Source organism: Callospermophilus lateralis, chromosome 9 (assembly GCF_048772815.1).
Source record: "Callospermophilus lateralis isolate mCalLat2 chromosome 9, mCalLat2.hap1, whole genome shotgun sequence".
NCBI classification, from domain to species: Eukaryota; Metazoa; Chordata; class Mammalia; order Rodentia; family Sciuridae; genus Callospermophilus; species Callospermophilus lateralis.
In genome coordinates, this window is record NC_135313.1 from 58,756,054 (window position 1) to 58,781,899 (window position 25,846).

General features: G+C 43.0%; 2 protein-coding genes across 4 annotated transcripts in view; both read right to left on the reverse strand.

The window, feature by feature from the left end:
• Nucleotides 1–5,100: 5,100 nt before the first annotated feature.
• On the reverse strand, nt 5,101–7,674 carry Dlx1 (distal-less homeobox 1). 2 transcript variants are annotated; one of them, XM_076866588.1, is made up of 3 exons: nt 7,362–7,674; nt 6,515–6,714; nt 5,101–5,355 (listed from the first exon to the last, which is right to left on the reverse strand). In XM_076866588.1, exons 1-3 carry the CDS (start codon nt 7,672–7,674, stop codon nt 5,101–5,103), a joined length of 768 nt encoding a protein of 255 aa, XP_076722703.1. The 2 variants fall into 2 exon arrangements, with proteins under 2 accessions (XP_076722703.1, XP_076722704.1); XM_076866589.1 differs by lacking the exon at nt 6,515–6,714 and having other exon boundaries at nt 5,279–5,355.
• A 4,917-nt stretch (nt 7,675–12,591) lies between these two features.
• Metap1d (methionyl aminopeptidase type 1D, mitochondrial) overlaps nt 12,592–25,846 on the reverse strand; it is an 81,112-nt gene continuing 67,857 nt past the window's right edge. The window contains exons 6-10 of one of the 2 annotated variants that reach the window (XM_076865995.2): nt 22,749–22,912; nt 15,440–15,537; nt 14,118–14,165; nt 13,142–13,220; nt 12,592–13,007 (exon numbers count right to left, since the gene is read on the reverse strand). In XM_076865995.2, coding sequence (XP_076722110.2) covers nt 12,929–13,007; nt 13,142–13,220; nt 14,118–14,165; nt 15,440–15,537; nt 22,749–22,912 — 468 coding nt within the window. In that variant the 3' untranslated portion in view covers nt 12,592–12,928. Of the gene's footprint in view, nt 13,008–13,141; nt 13,221–14,117; nt 14,166–15,439; nt 15,538–22,748; nt 22,913–25,846 lie in introns of those variants that run through there. The other variant, XM_076865998.2, reaches the window with a different exon arrangement.

Here is a 25,846-nt window from a genome sequence, read left to right on the forward strand (position 1 = left end):
TATGGTCGGTTTTGTGTTTTCCAATTTTTCCTTTTTTCCCCTTTTTTTCTTTTTCTTTTTTGCTTTTTCTTTCCCGTCATTCTCCCAGCCAAAAGCCGCCTTCGACCCTTTTGATTTGATGTAGCAAAGAGTGTGTGTCCAGATTATCTGAAATTGACACTGAAGAAGGTAAGGGTGGAAACCGGTTTCGTTTTTCAGAGGGTTGGAAGGCTGTTCTGTGCCCGCCGCAGCAGCTCCCGCTCCGGTAGTAGGAGGGTGGGGGAGTGATTATGTATGCACCAGCTAATTCTTCCATCAAAACTTCTTGTCAGCGATGTCAGGATTATTTTTTTTCCTTTTTATAAAAACACTTGATGTTTCAGGAAGTGTTAATCCCTGAAGATTGGGGGATGAGGGAGGGGGTAGGGAAGCGGTGGGTGGGGATGATATGTTTCTTGAGCCTGGGGAAGGCACCCATGTAGAGCCGGTTGCTTGTCTCCACTGGAGTTGGGTTTATTGTGGAGCTGGGGGACAGGAGGCGGAATTCTTTGATGCATGAGAGAGACAGACCCTTAGACCTTGTACTGCGTTCAATAGAAGTTCCTAAGACCATGCAGGATGAATGGAGAAAAGTTTGTTTTAGCCTATGATTTCAAGGATGTTTAAGCCAGCTCGTGGGATGACAAAAAATAGAGAATTCTGAAATTGGTCTATAAAAGACATAGAAAGAAAGAGATGGATACCTGGATAAAGCTTTACAGGTGGTGGGGCGACTGGGTTGCTTCTTTTCTCCCAATTTTTCTTGACCTAGTATCTCGGTACCCAAACCTACCTTTCCTTGGGTAATAGAAGTTGCCAGTTCTTCAAAGGGAGAGATTTAGTTTCTTCATCAAATGGCAATGAATAAATTCACTTCTGTGAATATAATGCTACAAATTTCAAACTTTTTGTGGCTCTTTAAACTAGTACAGATGGAAAAGACTAACCTAGCCCCGAAACAATTTCCCAGAAGAAAAAAATAGAAGCAAAATGAGGTGATCAATGAGGGAAAACTGTGAACTATAAATGTTTCAGTTTCATATTTTAAAAATATTGCCTAGATTTAGGATCTGGGTTCTTCCACAATCAGCCTTCACCACTTACTGGACCACCCAGCCAACCCAAGCTTATGAAAGCCAAGACTAGTGAGGAGGGGGCTGGGGACTGTTGCTTCTACTCCCACCCCCACCCCTACCCCCTTTTAGAGCTAGTGTGTGTGAGAGAAGATATTAAAGAGGTATCTGTTGTTTGGCAATTTTGCTAAGTCTGTCTTCATTACTTTGCCGCTGTGCATTTGCTAATTTGGAGGCCCGGCCATTGACAAGCTTGCTCCATACACCTGCAAGCAATTTGCCGGCTCCGGTACCGGAGAATTGCAGAGATGGCAGCTCGCACCTATTTGATTTTTTTTTCCTTTTCTCAATGCACAGCAAATTTGGCTTTCAGTGCGTTATCTCTTTTGTTAATGCAAAAAGATTCCCTGGGCGAAAAAATTGCTCATAATTACCAGAGAGATGGGGAAACTGCATTAGAATAAATAAACCTGAAATTACTGTAATTATGTTGTGTTTGATGGGCCCGGCTTGTAATCAAGAAGAGAATACAGTGAAATGATGCTGACCCTCTTGGGTTTGCAGCTGTACGCGCACTTTGGGGTCTTTTTTTGCAGAAAAGAGTCATTTTGATAATCATTAAGCTGTGTGTAACCTATTTCAGAAGTGTTTTAAAATGAGGTTCACATTTTTTGAACAAGGGAAAAAATCCCAAAATTGCATTTTGCCATTACAGACTCATACATAAGGAAAGGTTGTGTTTTCTAAGTGACAATTGTTAAGACATAATATTCGAAATCAGTATTTAATCATTATAATGAGGTATTGTTTAAATATAACCACCTTTAGATTATTCATAGTTTAATTAATATACTCATTATGAAAATCTTTGAATCAGATATTTGATGAACTACTTGTCAGTAACAAGGCAGCATTAATTAGGCCTATATTGAGATTAACATTTTTTAAAAGTACAACCGCTTATAATTATAATAGAACCTAACTAAAGACCGCCTTCCTTGAGCTAAAACTAATAATTTCTCTATTTGAACTGTTAGCAAGAGATTATTAAATTAGTATAAGCTAATATCTCAAAGTATTAAAATTGGCTTGACCAAATAGATTTTGCCTGTGGCTTGAGCCCTTGAGTCCTAGCTGTTGTCTGGGGAACCCGAGTTAGAGGAGTGAGAGAAATCTCCCCTTAGCAAAGTCACATATCCCGGGGGAACTGAATCCAGAAAGGCCTCTGCCCTACTCTTGGTCCCAGCCTGAGAAATGGTTGCCTCTCTGTTTTGAGGCCGGTGAGTCGGCCCAACCTGGTCTCCGAGGTCTGATCTCTTGATTCTGAGGGCTGCCAGGAGAGGAAAAGTCCCAATTTCCAACTCAGAACCAATGCAGAGGTCCCGGCTTCATCCTGCACTACCTCCCCTGCTTCATCCATTATGCTGCCCCCTCCCAAGCCCCGCCACGTCCTCCTCCCCTCCCCAAAGGGCGTCGGAAGAACCCGACGCATCTGATCTTTCACCATCACCAATTGAAAAATGGGTGCTTGTCACAACACAGATCACTGCTTTCCCAGCTCTGCTCCCCACCGCGCGCTGGAAAGGGCCCCCCAAAGGCGGGGGGCCAGCCCCTGCCGCAGCAGCGTCGCAAGGCGGATGCGAGGGAAGCGGGAATCGCTCCTGGCTGCCTGTTGGGACCCGCAACTTTCCGAAGCTGCCTCTGCTGAGTCTGGGGTCAGTGGTGAAGACTGGAGCTGGTCAGGAGCACGGGCCACCAAGCGGAGAAGGGAGTCAGTCTGGTTTTAGTCTGTGGGAACCCGCGTTCTCCTGGAATGAACTGAATCCCAGCTCTCTACGGAAGGTTTCTCTATAATGACCTGGCTTCCGGACTTCAGGGCTACAGAGGGGTCGAAATGCTTCACTTTGGTCAAGTCTGGGTTCCGAGGAGTCAGTTGAGTCTACCTACCCCTCTCTTGGCACTTCCACTTCTTGGATGGGCAGAGAAAAACCCATGATCATTAGGTAAAAAGTGCCTTTCTGCTTTGAAGGGGCGCGGGTGCTTCCCTGGGACTGTGCCTTGTTTCCAGGAGCTGACTGATGGGGGTGGTCTGACAAACTGTCCTTCAAGTCCTGTCTGGAGGTCCCCCCCTCATAGAATACACTGCCGGTAGGCAAAAGCGGAAAGCCAGATGGAGCAGAGTATAAGAGCAAAGCATGGTGTCCCTTGCTTTCAGGCTTCCCAGAGGTGGCTGGGCTAGGGAACTCCAGTCTCTCAGCCTTTGAACTCTGCTTTCCCTCCCAGCCACATCTCACCTTTCTTTTGGTTTCTGAGGGAGGGGCTGCCCTGCCACACCTGTTCCCCAGCCCCCTTCCCAGAAATTTCCTTGGCACTCCATCCCCATCCCACCCACTCAGGTAGAGACCAGATACCTTGAAGGTTGAGCCAGCAAGTCAGGTTAAACAGGCCTATTGGAGCACCCCACAGGCCCTGGGATGATATTGATTTGTCTGGAGTTGGGTGCCCTTAATCCATCCCAGAAAAGTTAACTGTCCCCTATTATCTGTATCAGGAGATGGGAGTTTGGGCCCATCCCCTCATCCCACACCCAGCACAGGAGACAGCAGTTCTTTCTTGAAACCATAATTTTACTGTCTCAAAGAAACTTTATAACTTATTTACAAAGTTCTTTTTTCCCCCCAAGATACAAAGCAATAAGTTAACATTCTCAATATAAAACTAAACTTTGACATAGAGAACACAAAACACAGTTGATTTCAATTGGTCACATTTTCCAAATTTCACAAGTAGAATGTCAAGATTCTCATTTCACAAAGCATCAGGTTTTACAGCCACACACAACAGAAAAAAAAAAAAAAGCTAAGATTGTGCAACATGTTTACAGAACAATAATAATAATAATAATAACAATAATAATATGTACAACTATTAGATCCTGCACTGGAGACTGTGCCTTCAGGGTGGTGACTGGCATTCTGTGGTCAAACCTCTGGGGATTGTTATAAAGCTGTTTTTGCTTTCTTTAAAGCCCTATCGGGATTAGGGCGCTTGCTCACTCTTGCCTGTTTTTTCACTGCTGCACATGGGTCCTGTCTCTTTCAAATTAGGATTTTCTTTTAGTCCAGGCAAAGCGACTAAGCGCGTTGTTCTTCCCGAGTTGTCAAAACCCTACTTGAAGTAGTAAAAAAATGCGAATAATTCAGCTTCAACCACTCCATACCAGCGAAATACAAAAGTTACTGTATAAATTAAAATTCACTGCGTCCTCCTTGTTCGTTTTTTCCGGGTGAATTTAAGGTAAACAGTGCGTTTGGACAGTGTGCGCTCACGCTCCACAGAACCTGGAATTGGCCAACACTCAGCCTCAGGTGAAGTCCATTTTTCAATAAATAAAAACCCCTCCCTCCAATTTTCCCCAATTCTCAAACAAGCTACACAGGTGGTCAGGTAGGGACTAGGAGAAGGCCTGAAAGGACAAAACGACCCAGGATCCGGAGATGGGCGGCCCAGGGGCCGCGTGTGGCTCAGACCTGGTGACTTTGCAGTGGCGGCAGAATAACAGCAGACGACGAGAGGATCTTTACTCAGCGCACAAACAGAGCAAAAGGAGACAAGAGACGGACAGGACAGAAAAGAACTTTTGCTTTTTCTACATTGTTTTTGTTTTTCCTGATAGTCCCACAAAGCTGAGGGTCGGAGGGTGGGCTCGAGCGGGTTTGTCTTGCTGCTCCGGCTGTCTCGGGTGACGATAGCTGTGCTTCCAGGCCACTCTGCAGTCACCGCGTGGCCCAGGACGGGATTCCGGCGAGAGTACTGGCGCTGGGGAGTCGCTGCGTCGGACCTCCAGGGGCTCCAAGGAGGAGGCGGGCGTCTTGCCTTCACTGTTTCTTCTTTCCCTCTGGCCCTCCTCAGGGCTCAGGGCACACAGACAGGGTGGATGGACCTGGAGGCGGGAGGGGCCCGGGCCAAGGGAGACGGGAAGGAGGCGGGAAGGTGCGAGTGGGCAACCTCACATGAGTTGGGGCTGCTGCATAGCTTCTTGGTGCGCGGAAGGATACCACGACGTGTAGCTGGGGATGTAGGAGCCCGCGCTACTGCCTGAGCTCTTCCCGGAGGAGGAATTAGGGTTCCAGCCGGGTGGTACTGGTGGGGAGCCGGCAGACAGGGCCCGGCCGTTGGCTAGCGCGCTACCCTCCAGAGCCGCCCCGCCCTGCTTCATCAGCTTCTTGAACTTGGAGCGCTTGTTCTGGAACCAGATCTTGACCTGCAAGATCGGACAACAACGTGACTCGTGATGGGATCACTGAGTCTACCTAGGTCCACCTGGGAGGAGAGAAGTGAACTACAGGAGAGCAGAGATAGGAGCCCCCGCTGCCCTGCGAAGGCTGGCAGCTCCCTGCTGCGGGAGCAGAGACGTCCCTCCCTCGGTAAAAGCCAAATACTACAAAGCTGGACGACCCGCGCTGGCCACCGTCAGGAGCAGCTCTCTGAGAGCCAGGGGGGCGTGGTGGTAAGGGGCCCGCAGGGAATCGAGGCCTTTGCCTGCCAGTGGCCCAGTCCGACCTTGGCAACTTTGGATAACGTAACACCTGCACAACACTTCGCAATTCTAATATCAATATCAATAAAGAAATAAAAAAAAACCTAGATAGGAGTGGAGAAAATTTATTTGTAAATCGACCGCCTTCTCTTTGCGCCGTCCTTTTTGCCCTTGAGTGAGTGGGGGACTGAATGAGGAGGCCATAAAGTTTTGCTGAACTTTTCTTTGGATTGAAACCAACCTTTCCCAAGGGTCTGTTTGCTTTTCCCAACTCTAATCCAAATCCCGGGCCGGACGTTGGAAACCCGCGCCAGCCGCGGGCAGAACCGCCCAGAACTCCCCGGAGTCTTAAAGAAATCCAAAAAGGAAAGTCTCGTTTCCTCTCTAGAGTTTGGGCCTTGGGAGGTGAAAGGGCAGGGGAAAGGATCCCCAGTGCCACAGGGTGAAGGGGGAGACCAAGGCAAGGCCCACGCTGCAGTGATTAGCTATACACTTTAAAGGCAAAGGAGGGATTAAGTCCTGCGTCTATTGTTCCAGTTGTTCGGGCACGTGTGACCTCAGAATCCCCAAACAAAACGTCTGGGGCAATCCTTCCTGCTCCCTAATCAGATTGTCCAGGGTCGAAGGACCAGGAGGCAGGAAAGTCCGTGTACAGACAGCAGCGACCGAGCTCAGGCAGAGAGAATGAGGTGGAAGGGGACTGGGACCCTGGGGGAGGGAGGGAGGGAGGGACGGACGGACGGACAGACACACACACACACACACACACACACACTCACACACACTGACACCTCGAACCTGAAGCCCAGTGAGCTAGAAATGAAGCCCCGGGCTCAGGCCCGCAGCGTGAAGCCTGCTTGACGGAGTGGCAGAGGCGAGGTACCTGAGTCTGCGTGAGTCCCAAGGAGGCCGCGAGCTCCGCCCTCTCGGGCAGAGCTAAGTACTGAGTTTGCTGGAACCTCCGGTTCAAAGCCTGCAACTGCAAACTGGAATAAATTGTCCTGGGTTTGCGGATCTTTTTCCCCTTGCCATTGAAGCGCACTTCACCGCCTTCCACCACCGTGCTCTTCTCGGAGTCCGCCCCTGGAGGGACAGCAGAAGCGGGGACTGTTGTTAAGGCAGGGTCGCTTTTAGTGTGGAGAGAGGAGAGCGAGTAGCTACCGAGGGGACAGCAGAGGCTGGGCCAGGGAAGAAAACGTTCAAGAAACTGAAGCCTGGGAAGTGTCCTCCAAATCCGAGGGCCGGTCCCAGGCAGCTGCAGGCGGGATGGGGCCGTTCCCAGGAGCGCAGCTATTGCCTTTGCAGGGGAAGTTTGCTATTTTTGCAGGCGGTAGTTGAGGTTTAATTACCCTTAATTGCATACATTGTTTATAGCGCTACGCAATAAATAATTAGAGACTAATACGTGCACATGTGGGTTTCTGTTTTCCAGCAGGGCATTGTGTGCTCGGCGCACCGAGCCGCTCAGAGGCCCAGCCAGTGCCCGGAGACGCTTTCGGATTTATCCTTTGCTACGTGGTTGCGAATTGGGCGGATTTAAAAAAAAAATTCTTTGCTATGACAAGGATCCACAGATTGATATCCGAAACCTCTACTGCTCCCGCGCCCTCCCCACCCCCACCCCACCTCTCTCTACCCCTCTCTCTCTTCTCATTTTCCCTCTCTCTCTCTCTTCCCCCTCCCTTTCTCTCCCTCTCTCCTTTCCTTCTCTCCCAGGCTAGCGCACGTACCTGGGTCCTCCAGGCGGCTCTGGGCGAGGCTGGCGCTGCCCGGGTAGGACTGCACCGAACTGATGTAGGGACTGGACGCGTGGCTGCTGACCGAGTTGACGTAGGGGTAGCCCAGCGGTCGGGAGAAGGACGAGGCCGAGCTGTAGGCACCGTCGGGCTGCGAATGGCCCGCCGAATGTAAACAGTGCATGGAGTAGTGCCCGTGGGACATGGGAGAAGGAGACATTTGCTGGTTGGGCGGCCCAAACTCCATAAACACCGCCTTGCCCGACACGGGGCTGTTGAGACTTTCTGGCATGGTGGTCATGGTCATCTCTTCTCGCGGGGTCTGGGTGTGGGTCTCTCTCTCTTCTGCTTCCCTTTAGGGGTCTCTATGTTTCTCAGGACAGGAAGGAACCCAATTTAAGCGGAACAAGGGTTTTCACTTTCCATTCATAAGAAAATGGAGTTTGTCTCTTTGAAAAGTCTAAGCATGATGCTCCCGAGCTCCCCAAACTCGGTTCAAAGCTTTGACTCAGCCAAGGTCATAAATATTCATGAGCTGGCGGAGCTGATTGGTCCGCTGTCTTGCATAATCACCGGGGATTGGTCCGAGTCGCTCGGGCTCCGCTGGACTAGAGCCGGCAAGGCGGCCCGGCCTCTGGAGGGACTGTTCCACACTTCCCGGCCCGGGCTCCTCTGCAACAGAGCGCGCGTTGCGGGACGCACAATAGGCTGCAGCGTCCGCTCTGGGACCTCGGAGGCCCGCAGCTCTTCAGCCTCCCACCTCCCTTGCGTGCTCTCTTCCCAGAAACCAACCAGCTGCTCCCCGCTGTCGCCCGCTTCCCTACTGTCCCCACTCTTCGTCCGCCCCCAACGCGGAGAACTCAGGACCGCTTCTCGTCACTGCTACCCAGTCGGGTGCTGAGCTTAGGGCGGCTCTAGGGTTTGGTCGCAGCCTATGGATCTCGGAGTCGCGCACTGAGGGGCGACCAAGGCAGCCAACAGAACTGCAGTCTTCTTGACCGTCCTATGCCTAGTTCAGAGCCCTCCCGGCCGCGCCTCCCTGGCCCAGGTCCGCTTTGCCACATCCCTGGGGTCGGGGTTTGAGGGCCCTCCAGACCAACTCACTCGGCCGCCTCGCCGCCGCTGCCTCCGCTGCTCCCAGGGGCCAGCTCGCATCGCTCCAGGCCCAGCTGGTCAGTCCAGCTCGAGGCTGCACCGGTCTGATAAAAGCAGTGCGCGTGGAGAGCCAGGAACCCGCGCTTCTCCTCCCAGGAAAAGCGGCCGCACCGCCTCCTTCCCCCAACACACACACCCTCTTTCCCTCCCAACCTTCCAGCGCCTCCCCCTCCCCTCTTCACTCCCTCTGAACGGTGCGCCCCGGGCTCACTCGCCCAGAGGGCGCGGCGCTGCGAGGAGTCCAGGGGCCGATCTGCTCAGTTCTGCCCGAGCCGCGGGCGCCAGGTGGTCATTTTTTGGCTTCCCGAGGTCTGGCGAAAATACTCGGGGGTTAGGAGTCCTTGGAGGACATCGAAACCCGCAGCAGAACCAGGCCTATGGAAGGCTTGAATATCTGTGCAGTCATATCTCTCTTTGTCGCCCATTATTTTAATTCCAGTGGCCAAAACCGACATCATTGGGCCTCGGAGCAGGGCTGGTTGAGGCAACAGTTGCCACCGGTGCCTCGGTCTTCTGGGATGTTAGATACAGAAAAGCGCACAAAAGGCCCCCATGCCCCCACTACTACCACACAGCCACCCCACGCGGCGTGGCGCACACTATGTTGGCTGCTAGGGACTGTTGGTCCCCCATCTCCCCAGCCCTACGGTGAATCCCAAATTACTTTGTTAGGTAATTAGAAAGTGTTGATAATTATTTCTTTCATAATTTAACGGTGTGACGGGAACGGGGAAATGATCTTGTGAAAGTTCACACGTGCAGATGTATTAGTTACTGATTCATTTGATTAAATGGTAGTCTCAAGTGCTCAGATCCGCAGCTGAAGGCTCCCCATTAGCATAACACTGATGTTTAATTTTCATACGCATAATTAGCCATATATTTAACACTAATAGCAACATGCAGCCTTTCAGCGTTAAACAGCCGGGGATTTGATCTGGCCTGAGCTGAACCTTCGCTACCGCACCTTCCCCTGTCTGGAGTGTGCAATGATCACAGGACAAACCTCTGTAATCAAGCACATTTTGGCAGAGGGAACACCAATAAAAATGAACGTTCAAAACAAATTACATCGGTGCTGTCGTTACAGATATTAGTAGAGAGGGGGTTTCTCTCTCTTTTTAACTTCTGTAGCAGCAGCTCCAGCCCGCGGAATTCCTCTCCATTGAATTAAGGGCACAGTGCTGGGGCAGAAATATTTCAGGCGGCGTGGTTGGAGCAAAAAAGAAAAACAAAAGCAAAAAAAAAAAAAATCCTCCTCCAAACCAATAACGGGTTTGCCAACGCTTAAAAGATTTTTTTTCCCTCTTAATCACCAAACCACACGGTGAGGCTTTGTAGCAACAACCAGCTAATGACTCTGCCACTAGACAACTCCTGGAGCCTCTTGGCTGTCTTGATTTCCCTGTCGCACTTGTGGTTTTAATTGCTCCTTCCTCAAGCCTTTTTTGGGGTGTTGGAGTGCCACGCTGTGCGCCCAGCACAGCCGCTCGGATGCAGCCCAAGCCCCGGGTCTCTCGCGCTGGCCTTGCAGGCCCTGCCCACGTAAGTGATCTCCATGGCTGGCGCGGGGTCGAGGTTGGGACCGGGGGAAAAATCAGAATGTTGTCTCCCTGAGTTCAGAGAAAGGCATGAAGAAACCCCCGAAGACTCGGCCGCCTAGGGCTAGTTTATCCCAGGGAATTGAAGGAAAAGGGGAGGAGAGGGCCGCAGGTTGCCAGTCTTCCTTGGTGCTGGGTCTTTCCATGTCTATGAGGGGGATGGTTGAGTTCCCGGTGCAGGGGACCAGGATGGCTCATGAAATAAAGGTTTGGCATGCACTCCCTCGGATAAGGTTTCAGAGCCTAGCTTAATTTAGAATTGAATTGTATATAGGCAAGGGAATGTCTATCTATACTCCAGAATTCCCACCCCAGAGAAGCAGGTTTGGGGAGAGAGGCTGAGTTACCCCCTCTACAGTGCAGCCAGCTGGGCCTTAGTTAGCTCCTCAATGTGCAATGTTATCTCTACTCTCTGAGTGGATCCCTCCCACCGCCCCACCTCTAAGGCTACACCTGTTCTAAAATTCCAGTTTGCTTAGACCATTGTCCAAGCTCTGAGAAGACACAAAATTCTTCTATTGATACTGAAGGTTTGGGATTCTGAGTAGAACTTATTGGAGTCACCTCAGGACCAGTCCTAATGGTATGAATCTAATCACACTTGGCTCTGGGTTAAGATTAGAGGCCAGTTCAGCTGGCAGAGTTGAGAGGAGTCATAGACAAGATACTTTTAAAACGTACTTCCTAATCTCAACTTCAAAGCATGTGAAATGGAATTCATTCTAATTCAAGTTTGTTTCCTACAGAGCTGCTGAGTAGTGGCAGATGGATACACACATACACATACCTTTAAGTTAGTCATTTTAATAAATAGGATTATATACCTGTCCCATAAATACCTTCACCTCAAAATAATTGCTGCAGGAGCAGCTTGTTACCCCAGTGGTTGGTAAAATCCTGTGGTCCTAATAAAACTATCCTTAGGGAACCTCAGAGTAAACTGATCTGCAGATAAAGGTACTGTGCTAATGGCTGCAATCCGATTGCTCTAGGAGAGAAGTGAAGTCATTCTCTGGCAACCCTCTCCCAAGGTCAGTTAGGCCCTGTTCCTCTCTTCAAAATCCAAATTGTTATGGGGAAACTGCCCTGATTGGTCTTCTTTCTGCCTGGTCAACTCCAGAGCATCTCAAAAGTTTATTTATGGATCTTGTAAATCCTCAACCCCTCCCTCAACTTTTCCAACTTTCAGACCCACTAGAATCAGAATCACTTCTATCCCAAACTCTACATCCCTGGAGAAATGGAGTCAGAAGGTTGGGGAGCCATGCAGCAAGTCTAGAGTTCAGGAAGAGCTGAGACTCATCACTTTTAGAATGACATATTGTCCTCAGTTTCCTGTCTCCTGTCCTACCACTCTGGGTGCCATCAAGACAAGCTAGTCCCCAATATAGCCACCTATATCTGTGGGGGCAACTACAGGTGACCCCAACCTACATTTAGCCAATGGCAACTTTGAAAGGGCCACTTTAGTGGAAACAAGTTAGCACAATCACTGGCCACGGTGACATCCTCACTGGACTGGTTCCTAAAACCATAGGCAGAGGGGACCAGTTTCCTTTGTGGACTACTAGAGGCCCAGTCCCTCCCCTCCCTTGAGCCGAGTGTGAACAGATCTTAGAAAGCAAGAGGAAGGGAAGGGAAATTGCTCACGGCAGGAATGGCCCTTGGGAAACAGCGTGGACAGGTGGGTTCCTGCTCCTGAAAAGGGTTGGAGTTGCTGGCAGAAAGAAATAGCTAAAGCTGCCAGCTCCAGTCCAGGCCAACTAAGCCCTTGTCTCCAAAGTGCCCATATCTCCTCTCGCTGGGATTCTGTGCGCCTTGGGAATACTTGACCTTTGTGTCCCTTGCCGCGCTCAAGCGCGGGTCCCATCAGGGTCAATAAGGGAGATATCTGTTAGGGACTAGGGGGCCCACTCACCAGCCAGATACTATTTACATCTGGGCGAGTGGTCCTGCAGCGCGAATTTCTAGTGCAACAAACGGTCTAGTGTGCTTGTGTGTGCATGCGTGGGGAGTGAGTGGGTATGAACCCAACCTCTGGGAAAGCCACGGAAGACTGCGTGAAGGGGGAAGGAACAGCCGCAGCAGACCAGGAAAGTCTTGTTTCTGGAGTGATAAAGCCCTGAAGAAGGGCCAGGCCCAGGGTCCACAGCCAAGAAAATGTTTGCAATCAATGCTTCGGTTCGAGGGCAAATCTTTTCATGGAAAGCGGCGTGAGAGGGAAATGAACCTAAGGGGCTTGGTTGGGAGCAGGTGTTGGCCTCTGGAGCGTCCTCAGGGACAGCCAACGTGAAATTCACAAGGGGAAAAACGGATTTAAAAAAATGCCATCTAACACTTAGGTTCCGGTTTTTCTTTCCGCGCGTGCAAAAAAGTTCAGAGACTCAAAAACCAACACCCTACCCTCTCTCCCCGTGGTAACTGTCAGACGCAAGGAGCTTAGACACAATGAGTTTAAGAGGTTTTTCATTGGGGCAAATTCTGTACAAGGAAAAGGGAAAACTGCTTCTAGAATCTCTTCTCTCCCAAACGTCTGCGTCCGCATTCCCCTCCAGATGCGTTTCCCGCTTGGAGAAGCTGAGCCCGAGACCCCGACCGGTCTTTCAGAAGCCGCAGGGCCCAGGCACGTTTTCAGATCTGAGTTCCAAATGCTCCTAGTCCCCACCGCCTTTTTTCCAAAATGCTATTAGGTGTGAAGCGGGATGCTGCGGGACCTGCTGCTCCTGTTTCTTTTAAAAGTTCTCTAGCTGTATTTCAAAAATTGAGAAAAACGGAGCCAGGCCTCTGCGACCTTCGGGCAGCCTCTCAGGCCTCATGGGGCAGTTTGGTCAGGATCTTCGCGCCTCGAGACGTGATGAGAACTGTGTGCTCGAACTGGGCGGACCTGAAACACAGAGCAGCGGTCAGGACGCACGCCAAGCGCCCGCGCGGCCACCACGAGCAAAAGTAGCTCGCCAGCGCCGTCAGACCTCTTTCCTTCCCGAACAATTTAAAAGCAACAGGGCAGAAAGCAGACACCTTTGATTGTCTATGGAGACCACAGTCCATGCATCCTCCAGGACTTTAAATTCAGGGGATCCCTCAGTGATGATTGGCTCTGTAAGAGGGAAAATATTTACTCCAGTGACCTCATCAGATTCTTGTCAAACACTGTTTCGGCTGATTATCAAAAAAAAAAAAAAAAAAAAAAAAGAGAGAGAGAGAGAATAAGGAAATACACCCCCCCCCCTTAAGTGCTTCACCCACGAGTTCATGTTGTAATCTTGCAAGGGCTGATAATTGATGTTGCTTACATCGTATACTACAAACTGAACAGTAGGAAGAGGAAATGCTACAGCATTAAAAAATGTATTAAGTTGCCTAGTTCATAATTTTTTAGAGAAATAAGGGCATTTTAATCAAGCCTTAATTAGGACCCCGTGGATAATAACCACCCAAACACTAGTCCCTCTTATAAATACCAGTCAGTTTTTTAAAATATTTGAATTTTTAAAACATGCTCAAAATGTTCATTAATCAGCAAATAACAATTTTCTTATTTCACTCTAATTGCTTCTCCATTAAGTCCCACAGTCAGAAATACGAGGTCTTCATGGCCCTAGGTGATTGGGATTTGGTGGTGACACCAATCACAAGATCAGCCAGGAATGGGCCGCCAGAGAGTACATGCCACTTGCTGACAGGGAGCAAGGGACATAATGGCCTGTAGTTACTGGGTGTTAATGAAAAAACAAAACAAAACAAAAAGGCAAACACCACATTATGCTGGTAACAGAATTAGAGGTTGGATGGCTGCCTTCTCCTAAATGTGTTGGTAAGTATTTGATTTAGGAAGATGGGGCTCCAGGATATTATTTAATTTGATTTACTATGCATCTGAATTATTTCATTATGCTGATTGGCTTTATTAGTCCTTCTCAGGACTAGGCCAGCAACAGTTTCCCAGTTTCCACCCAGGAGTCATGGCTCTCCAAAGAGGAGCCCCAGCATTTACCTATGGTGAAGGCCATACCCTCCTCCATGGGAAGGTCATTGTCATTCTCTGCAAAACAGAAATGGGGATGGGTGGGTGGGTGGTGAGAATAGGAAATGAGAAAGCAGAAATAAACACAATTAGGGGAGTTGGGTCTGCTTTAAAAACTTGATAATTTTATTTCTTTTAGGGAAAGGAAAGGTGAAAGCTATAGATTCCTGGGTGGCCCCAGAGGTGAAACACAAAGCTCCTGGGCCTCAATCTTGCAGTGTTTGCCAAGACTTGGTGCGGATGGTCTGGTTGTTTTAGACACCTGTAGGGCTCCCTCTCACCCTTCTTATGTTCCCCAGGCCACCTGCTGCTAGATCTCCTGGTCTCACTAGGTCAGGGTCTTGACCCTCGCCCTTGACCCAAAGAGAAAGAAGTCTTAGTGAAGTACACAAAGGGAGGACAGCATCCTGGTGTGCAGGTTGAAGCAGGCAGAGAGGTACCTCAAATAAATTAATTCTAGGCATCTGCACTGGGTGGAGCACAGGGCTAACAGACCCTTCCTGCACCCTCACATGGACCTCTTCTGAGCTGTGTTAGGTGCAGCTCTTTGTCCAAAGGGGTTCTGTCCCTGTGAGTCTCCAGGGACTCTCTAGGGGTAGGTTCCAGGCCTTAGTTCCTCTAGAGACCAATTCTACCCCAAGTACAAGGTCAGGCATCAGGATCAATTTTTCTTTGGTTCCTGTCCAAATGTGCAGCCACTTTAGGCGCCCCCAAACAGCTGCCTCATACCTTAACCCAAATCCTCCCACCACTTCAGGCCCACTGCCTTCTCACTGTAGGGTGCACACCCAGGCAGTGAAAAATACGGGATTCTGGGGAAGGAATGCAAGGGTGGGTATAATCTAGAAATCACTAAAAGAGTACATGCTGCTAAATACATCAGCTGTCAACGCTGTGTAGGATGTAATGAAGTTTAACCACAACAGTCAGCAGTTAGAAAAAGGGGTAGAAAAAGAAAAACAGAAAACAGTCATATGTGCATGCTGCTGGGACATTGATGCAGTGGTGTTTTGTTTTCAGTAACTTTTTCTAGACAAATGTTTCTTGTGCTTTCCAGTCATGCGCCCTTCATGAGAAGACAAAAAGTAAAATAAACCTTATTTGGGGACTGAAATTGCTGGGCTCTGATCTAGTAACATAGTAATGTGCTGGTTAAAATTAAGTAATTACCTTTAGACTTACATACACATGCACACAAGTGAATAATAATTTGATTCAAAGTAAGTTTTCAGGAGCAAAAATACCTTAGCCTGATTCCATTCAATAAAGAGCTTCCAAATTAATTTTCTTACCATGATGCCAAATTTCTGGATGTCCATGAAAGTAAGATCCTATTCCATGTCCCACGAAATGTGGACAGACTTGCAAACCATTCTGACGAGTTATGCGGCTTTAAAAGTGACCAAAAGATATTTAACTAAAGTATATAAGTTTTAAATGAATTCTAAGATAAAAAGAAAATCATTATAAAATATCCTCTGAAAAAGAAAAAAACAAGCTCTATTTAGAGTCTGATCATATATTTTTTTTCTTTGTGGTCCTAGGGATTGAACCTGAGGCTTTAGGCATGCTAGGCAAACACTCTATCACTGAACTACATCCTCCACTCTAAAAATTTTAATTTTGGGCCTAGCTAAGTTGCTGAGGCTGCCCGTGAGCTTTGAATCCTCCTGCCTCAGCCACTAGATTATCTGTTATTACAGGTGTGCACCACCGCCCCCAACTTACCATTTTCTTTATTCTGGAATACTTTCAATTTTGCTGATGCTTATAACAATTCCCTTGGATATATGAAGAAAGAAGGTATGTATCTAACACAGTAGTTTGACTCATGTACCTTAGTACAGTGTTCAAGGTCATTTTTAGACAAGAAATGAATATGCATACACACATAGATTGATATACATAACTAAGGTATGTGCATCTGATGCAGATCATAAAAATCTATATAGTTTTTATGGTTTTATGGGTAAACTGCTGTGCAAATTACTACTGATTTGGGAACTAAACAGAGAAGAAAATTACAATCTAGAAATATGACTTGCTACTTCTATCATTTCCTTTATGCAGACCTATTTCAAAATATTATACATTTTACAAACAGACATGCTCACATAAAAGGCTAATTCTCTTTTGTCAATTTTCTTGAAACACTCTAAAACTTTGTGATCACTCTGGAGTTCAACTCAAGACCTACAACATTAATGAAATTCATAAAGAATGTTTTTTCATCATTATGATGCCTAAGTTAGTGTGTGATTCCTAATTCTTAATGCTTTATTATTCTACATGCAAATGTTTTTGTGTTCCACCTATCTCTTATAAATGAAATCTAGCACATAATCCAACCCTAAAATCTTTACCCTCAAGTTGGAAAAGTTTTTGTTGAAATCAGGTAAATGTTTGCTCTGGGAGAATCAGACTGGTAAGAACATAATACATCATGAATGATTTACATTTTCTTTCTTTTTTGTTTTGCAGTATTGGGGGTAGAATGTGCATGCTAGGCAAAGGTTCTACCATTGAGCTACTACCCCAGCCCTCTTTTCTTTCTCTTTTTATTCCATTAAATTTGATATTGGAGACTAAATCCAGAGGTGCTTTACCACTAAATTATCTTCCCCCCCTCCCCAATTTTTAAATTTTGAGACCTTCTTGCTAAGTTGCCCAGGCTGGCCTTGAACTTGTGATCCTCCTGCCTCAGCCTCTGTAATCACTATAATTACAGGTATGTGTGACTGTGCCTGGCTATGATTTTCATTTCCATGTGGAAGAAAGGCATAATGTCCCTAACCCTACCAATAGCAATGGATTTGGATTTACAGGACCACTATTGCAGTTCCTAATAAATCCAATTTTTTAAACCATGGAACCAGAGTTTTCAACAAACTCGAGTTTTTTAGTTCAGCAAGAATGCTTTAGCCAGCACCTTCATAGACATTATATCTGTATGCATTTTAAAGACATTTTTAACCATTCTCAGATTTCTCAGTATTTTCATTTACACAAGGATGTCACTATAATCAGCATATGGTCAGCTTATCATTGAAATTTAATTATAATTGATAATGTAGAAATGGGTAAGCTATGCATGTGTCAAGGAGAGGAATAAGTCAACATTTTAATCTCATAAGTTGTACTTTGTACTTGTTATTTCTGTGGGTCTTTGTACTGTAGGCAGGAGTTATAACATCTTTTCCAAGGTGTTTCTATTTGTTCCACACAATTTCTGAATAGAAACTGAGGATGGAAAGTGGAAAGAGGGTAGAAGACAGATGATTAAATAAGACATTATAATCTAGATTGAGTTAAAAAAAATAAGAATGGGTTCTACCTAAATCTCTAAATTATGTTAGTTCAGTCAACAAATCTCAGTGATTCAAAGAGCATTCAATATAAACTATTCTATTTCCTTGTCTTAAAAAAAAAAAAGAAAGAAAGAAAGAAAAAAGAAAGGAAGCTACCCCCGCCCCCAGAGTCCAGGTGATTGGCAGGCATCACAGCTACATCCTAAATGTGTGTTACAATGGCAATCTTCATTTTAATTTCCGATGAGAGGAAGAAAGCCCACTCTGTAAAAAACCCTCAGGGTCCCTCCCCCCATCATACCTCTCATTCCTCTTCTTAAAAGAAGCTGTGCAATTACTAGGTGGATAAAGATATCTGAGTGCATTCTCCTACAACAATTTGCTCCCTGGGTCCCAGTGGAACTTCTGGTTTCAGGAGTATCATAGACTCTACGTGTCACAGATGCAAAGGTTAGAGGATTTCACAGCCGGGTGAAGAGAGGAAAAGAACAGGACACATTTCTCTCAATTCCTTGGTTGAGCCCACCTCAAAGCTTGATCCCAGGAGCTGAAAACACACTTCTGTCTGCTTTTCAGGGTATTTTCCTTTTGGACTGGTAGTTTTTTAACATATACTTACAGGGACTAAATAGGACAAAATCTCATTAATGTTCCTAATTACTATTTAAAAATATTCCCCTTCTACTATTTTGGGATATATGGTGAGCACAAGATTAGTTATCTGACTGTAGGGTTTAAATCTGATTTCACAGAGACAACAAGTGACTCCGATCCTCTAACATAAAAGCAAGGGCTGGTCACCTTAACTGTGGCACAGGAAGGTACAGCCTGCAGTTACCTCTTGACTGTTATGTTGGGGAAAATAAAAATAGTGGATCAGGCAGGAGTGTTCAAGAAGTGCTGCAGTTGCTCCTCAACACCTGCCCCAGTGGGGCCACGACCTGTTTCTGAGCATAGGGTTTTCTTTTTCTGAACATTTCACCCATGAAATCTTCCTTCTCCTTGTTTAAATCTACTGATAAGAACTCTCCTGATATTAACTCTTCTGTTCTGATTTCCTCTAACTAAATATCCTTTATGATAGTATTACACCTACGCACGAGCCCAGTACATTTATGATTTGAAGGTTTTCTTATGGAATACTAGGGGAGAGAGTAAAGGAAGAAGGGGGGTAAAGGTAGTTGATGAACTCACTCTTCAATTATACTGTGTTATTACAGTTCATGTTTCGGCTACAGTTTATAGTTAAAGAGAAAAATTTCTTTTAAGGAATTTCATCTTGTGACCATTTTATTCAGTTAAATTCCTTTTCATGAGTAGCTGGACTCAATTGTAGCATTGTCTAGATAAGTAAAATTTCTTAATGTATTTCAACTACTTTGTATGAGTAAAAATATATTCCCCAAGAGGGCAGAGGAGTACTATGTTTAAGTACATGCTCTGACAAAGAAATAAAAATGCATGTGGAAATAGTTTTATTACCATTTTTACATGAATCCTATAAGCAACAGTAATCTCCAAAGGGTCACACATCTCTAATAAAGGATCACAAATGGCACCTGATTTGTTCAGTTAGGTAATTTTACTTTAATCTTTCTAGATTTTAATCTAAATAGTAGTCTTTGAATGAAGGAATGTACAAATTCAGGGATCCCCTATAATGACAGGAATGTTTAAGTATAATTAGTAATATTTTTGAAAGCCAACAACTGTTTTCCAAAAGAGTGGTACATTTTTTTGTTTCAAACTAGATCACAAATTACTGTGTTTTTCTTACAATAGTGCTGAACTTTTATTTGAGGTTTTCTGTTTCTGAAGAGCAGACATGATGGATTGAAATAAAAGATAATTTATTGCAATGCTTACTTTCATGTGTAGAGAGAAGCAGTGTAATTGTAATTTACAGTAGCTGTCAAGAAAAATCCATCACAGATGACATTAAAATGACTTATTTTGCCTGAGCCACTTATTGTTTGTGCATAATCTAATAGAAAGAGATTATTTTTAAAAAATCTGCTTTATATTGTTCTAGATTAATATCAAAACATATACTTATGAATTAAACATTAAAAGCCATTTATTGATACTTTCATCATGACATTTACAACTATAAACCTGAATTATTTTTGGTTGACCTATCATATATTTGTGATGCATGAATCTATACATTTATAATATTCTCACATAGATAATATAATCTAGAGACAGTTAACAAAAATACAGATCTAGGAATGTTTTAAAGCACATGGAGGTACAACGAGTATAACAACACTGTGGCCTAAAGATCACTAGGCATCCCTCGCAAAGCAAAAGGGCACACAGAGAGTCTTTTTGTGAAATCATTTTGACTGATACTTCTTCACAGAAATCATCCGATCCTCTAGGTCTCAGAGGAAAATTCAAAAATATTCCTTAGAGATCTGGAGGTTTGGAGTAATAAAATACTGACAAGCTGCTTAAATGTTATTTTCAGAGGGTAGCAGTGAAGGGAGGCTGTGCAAAGATGGTGAATATCTTACAATAAACGAGACCAAGTTGAAAGATGTTTGTAAACCTTTGGTTTGTAAAGATTTCAAGTACTTTTGGCTCAAAGGTGGATACCATTTGTTTGCTTACTCTCTTAAGATTTTGTCTGAATAAAAAAAAAAAAAAGGCAAAATAACAGATGTTCAGAAACACTGCTTTAACACATCAGAACAAATATTTGTTACAATTGGGGCCAGTTTCCTCACCAACCGCAGACATAAACCATCTAAATAATGAAATGCATTAGGGTAAAAGTAAGAACTTCATTGTCTGTTTTTTTTTCCCCCCACATAGTTTTGTATGTGCAGTTGTTGAGACTGATCTGGTTTTCAAAGGAGCTTGTACATGCAAATTCATACTCTGCAAAAACTGACCTTTGCATCCAGATAGCTAAAATCCAATGTCACTTTCAATTCTACTCTTCTTCTTGTTTCTTCTTCTTCTTTTTTTTTTTTAATGTAGCTAGAATTAATGTAGTGAATATGTAATGAAATGCATTATCCTGCATGGAGATTTATCAGATTTTCCGACTGAATGCTGTGCTTTGCTAGTACTAGCTGGAGTTCACCTGCATGTTGGTGTGGCGTGTGGCTCTTTTTTGTAAAGAGTTAAGTCGTACACAAAAAAAGGGAACAAAGGTCAGCACCCAGCCACCACTTGAATGTGAGATTTTTCTTTTTATTCCCCTTGATGTATACTAGGCTCTGTGTTATTAGTCTTAATGATGGAAAATTGTAGTGTTGATACAAATCTTTTTTTCAAAGTAGTAGGCGGGAGCTCCATTTGTTAGTAAGTTTTTTTTGTGACTAAAAGCCACGGACAGTACATTTATGTAGCAGTAAAAGGCCTAGATGCTCTTTCCATAGCAGAGCTAATTATTCCTACTGTGACCTTACTGATCTAGCCTGTTCCTAGTACATCTCATCTGCACGCCTGTTCCTCTGTGTAGATGGTGTCAGAGAATATGAAAAACCCTATAATGAAACCATTTTCATGATGGAGAAAGGCTACTGGAGTTGCACTTGCTACAAAGAGGCTCAATTATATGAGTAATTGTGATAATTTTCTACATTCATAGCCTTCAATGGGGAAAAAAGAATGAGAGCCACAAAGGAAAATTACTTTAACAAGAAAGTACAGAGAGTAAAAATGGAAGAAGAGACAAAAAGGGGAAAAAATAACCAGAAAAAAAGTTTAAAAAATAGATCTGGAGGGAGGAATAGCGAGACAGGGAGAACAACAGAAATGCTCAAAAGCCCATGTGCAGCTGTGTTGCACAATTAAATTGAATTTTTTTTTCTGCAGTTGATGAATGTGACTACTGCAAATGTGCCTCTGTAGTTAGCTATCATTTGTTGTTCCGTGACAGGAAAAGGATAATTACCTCTCAGAGAGAATCAAAGGCTGACATGCCCTTTAGACACAGCCATGAATGCAGAGCTCGATAGAATGCTTGAATAAGAATCTAGTGTTCTCTGCCCCCTTCTACTGAAGAATAAATTTTGTTAAAATGCAAGAGCACCACCAGTAAATTTGTTGAACCCTAGGTGTTCAAAAATATGAGGTGCATCTATCGACTCATCCCATTTGCAAAAATAAAACTGCATTTTGAATTCATTTCTATTATATTCATGGACAGTAAGATAGTGAGATATGCATTAAATTTCTTTTCCCAGTAGGGGTCTGATTCAACATTTCCTATGAAAGAACAGAGAGACACTATCCTTTTTTCCCAGGCTAGTTAGCCTATAATTTAAAACTGTCAAAAACACAATTTTGTTCAAAGTCTTCAATAAAAGCTTCTCAGATATAACCCAAAGAGATTTTACTAAAGTTTGATTCAGACACTGTTACAATATTTTTAAAGCCATAAATGCATTTAACTGATATTTTACTGCCTTTTTTCTTAAAGTATTTGAAGGCGTATGAAGAAAAAAGGCAGCATCTTTTCAAGGTGACTAAGCCTTCCATCTTTAGACAAATGGGAAGTATTCAATGGTTCATATTAATGAGAACAGTACTTTAAAGGGTACTGATGTGATCTTCTTTAACAAAATGCGTTACTTTTAAATGAAAACACATATTCTGCATGTCTACTTCAAAAGAGCTAGGAGAAAAAAGACCCAAAAGTAGGTAACAGATTACAAAGAAAAGTCTTGAATTCAGAAAATACACATACACTCAGAAAGCAAGCATAGAATACTGTGTGGGAAATAAACAATGGTTTACAGGAAAAGTGAACCAGGCAGAAAAAGGACAGGAGATCACCCTTTTGGGTTACTTGCTAATCTACTAATTTGCTAATCAAAAGATAAGGCTTGCTTGAGTCAACAGCTTTTATCTTTGTATCATAGGAATATGTTTCACTTGACACCTTTGTAATATATTAGCTTTTCTCCTTTCTCCTTATCCAAGAGTTGGAATGCTCATCCCCTTCCTAAGCACTTTTTTCCATATTTGGTGTGATTTTAAGTACAGCAACATTATAGACCAATATGTCGAGCTAAAACATAAGATGCCATATAAATATTGTTGGCTATTCCAGTAAGTTTCTTTGCTGACCCTGGTATAATTCCCTTTTAAAAAGTCTTTTTATTTTTATTTTTTTCAACTAAGGGAGAATATTGCAGCCTGGCAGTTCACATAGTGATATCAGACTGAAATGATGGTTCTGAATCATAAAACATGTCATCAACTTTATACCCAGCCACCAATAACCTTTGTACCATTTGCCAACCCTCCCTTTACTTGTCAGTATAAGGCTTACCTGATTGTATTTCCAATTACAGAGAAGGGGGCCCCCGCTCTGCAAGCTGCAATTGCTTCATCTCTACATCTCCTGGCAACCTCCACTAACTTTTTACCACATTCATCCACCTTGCCCACCAAAAATGTTTCAGAGGTGTCTCCATGGAAGCCATTGTAATAGACCTAAACGCAGGCAGAAATTTTAAAATATGTCCTTGTTTAAAAATCTACTCTCCTAAAGTACACATATTATTCATTTATGTATTTAGTAAACTCAGGTGCTTTACACTCTCAGAATTATACTTATTTGCCTATAAAAAATAAAACAGATACACTGAAACCTTACAGAAAGTAAAAAGATGAAGCCATGTAATGATATGACAAAGTCTAAAAAACATATAAATGGCTAATACATTTATTTCAGCACTATGATTAGAAACACTAGTGTAACATTTTGATTCCTCATTTTAATTTTGAGAACACAAATGTATTTTATTTGGTCATTGTATACAAAAATTAGTGGTCAAATAAAATACACTGACCTGCAATTACCAGGATAGATTTAGAAAACTAAGAAGTATTTAACATAGTAAAAAGTTTCCTTAATATCTGAAGATTTATATGATCTTTATTTACCAGTTCTAGATTTGGAAGTGATATATAATGACAAGAAGAAATAAGATAAGACGTATTATAATGGATGCTAGGAGAATTTAGTTCTAAGAATTGAAATGGCTCAATATGAGGATGAAATATGTTATAGAAAAAAAATCCCATGTCTAAAGTGAAGTCTTAATCAAATGTTCCAGATAGCAGAATGTCACTGAAAACACTCTACATGGATTTTTAAAAAATCAGAACAGAACAGAACAGGCTTATGAGAAAAATTACAGAAAATATAATTTTATCAGTCTTCAATGATTCAGAAACCCTACAAGATCTTTAAGTCACCAGATTTATTATTAAAAAAATCAATGATTACCAAACACTATAATAAATACAGAAGGCAGAGGAGACTGGTTGAATATTGATCCTTGGAGGTAGCATGGGATTTACTATTTTGCATAAATTTGTACTCTTTTTCACAGTTCTTTTTCTCATAAAGTTGAATGCAGAAACTGCTATTAAAGAGATATTTATCTGAATGTTCTGTTTTAATTCTGAATTTATGTTGTAAATTTGTATACTATTCTGCATCTTTAAAAATGTTCTCCTATATTCTATGAGGGAAGCAAGAAAGGACTTCATGAAGATCTCCACTTTATAAGTCAGGACAGACACACAGACAAGTTGCCTTCTAATCAAGTTTTTTTCACAACTGTATCAAATTATCTTAATTACTTTGTAAAAGAATAGTGTTAAATATGTTCATTCCCATTTATTGTCTTTTACAATCTATATACACGAATATAAAATTTGCTAATGAGTAATTTTTCAAGAACATCTGTAACTGTAAATGTTTATGTAACTGTTTTTAGGTAAAAATGTATTATTCAGAAATTCTATTTGTTTTTCATATATTTACTAGTTTTCAAAATGACTATTTGAAGGATTCAAGTATAATACTTGAATGCTTTTGGGAGTTGGTGGCAACATATATAACCAGTGTTTGTATCCAAAAACTATTCTTGTTTTATACTTCATTTATTTAAGAAATATTATTGAGCAACTACTATAAGTACCACATTGTCTTTTAAAAAAATATCCAACTTTTAATAGAAAAAGAAAACTATTTTCTTGTGATGGATACTAGAAGTAAACTATAAAATATAATGAGTATTTTCTGATAAAATTATAGAATCTGGTAATGGAGTCCTTGACTTAACAAAATATTTCATCAGAGGGCTGGGGTTGTGGCCCAGTGATAGAGCACTTGCCAGCACCTGCATGGCCCTGGGTTCAGTCCTTAGTACCACATAAAAATAAATAAATAAAATAGAGATATTATGTCCAACTAATATTTTAATAAATATTTTAAAAATTTCATTAAAAATATAATTTGTTAAAATACTAATGTAGGGCTGGGGATGTAGCTTGGTGGCAGAGCACTTGCCTAGCAAGCATAAGGCCCTGGGTTCAATACCCAATACAGAAGAAAATAAAAAAGATACTAACCTATATGTTTCCTAGGTTCCTTCACATTTCTAGACACTTGAAATTTCACTTTGCTTTATGAGTTTTGTTAACTGTTGAAATAATTTAAAATTTAAAAACAAAATTACGTATTAAAAGAATCTAGAAAAGTAATAAAATATTCTCTTTGGATACATTTGAAACAGTATGGAAGAATACGCTGATTTCATTCAAGCAGCAATAGTTCATTAGAGGGTGATCAGGTGAGATAATAACACTTTATAAAATACCTCCTACATGATTCTGAGTTGGAAAGATACCAACAGAGTATGTGGAGCAAATGTTCAAGTATTCTAAGTAAAACAAAATAACACAGGAAATAGTATTGGCAATGAAAGAATCCTTGGCTATATATCCTTATACCAGCTGATATGAAGAAAAAAGGCTGAATTAACTTAACTAAAAATATGACTGAATTCAAATACTGGATGCCCATTTCTATCTCTTTCCAACTTCCACTTAAGTTTCATGGTCTGGATAAAAAAACAATTATTACTAAAAATATTTTCTCATTAATAGAAACTATCCCTTGAATGTTGTCCATCTCAACTGGTTCTCATCAGATATTTAAATTGTATTTATTTATTTAAAATGTATTTATTAATCATGTACAGATTTTATGATCTACATAATCCAAAGGTATCATTACAATAATTTTTAATAAAATGAGCACAAATAATTCAAGTCTGAGAATGGTAAAAGGCTAAGAAAATTAGAAAAGGTTAAAGCTTATACAATTTGAAGTCCCTATGTTGAGTTTAATGAGTACTTGTAGACTATTTTCATAAACTCATGAATCATAAATAAAAATCTAAAACAAAATAAAATCTGTTATTAAAAATTAACTTTTTTTTTTAAAGGCCATTAACCATTTGGTGAAAACTTTAAAAAGTTCAGAGAGAAAACCACTGTATGCTTTGAGCTCAAGACTCTCTATACCAGAAATGGAACACAATGTTACCTTCAGGGATTTTAATAAATCTA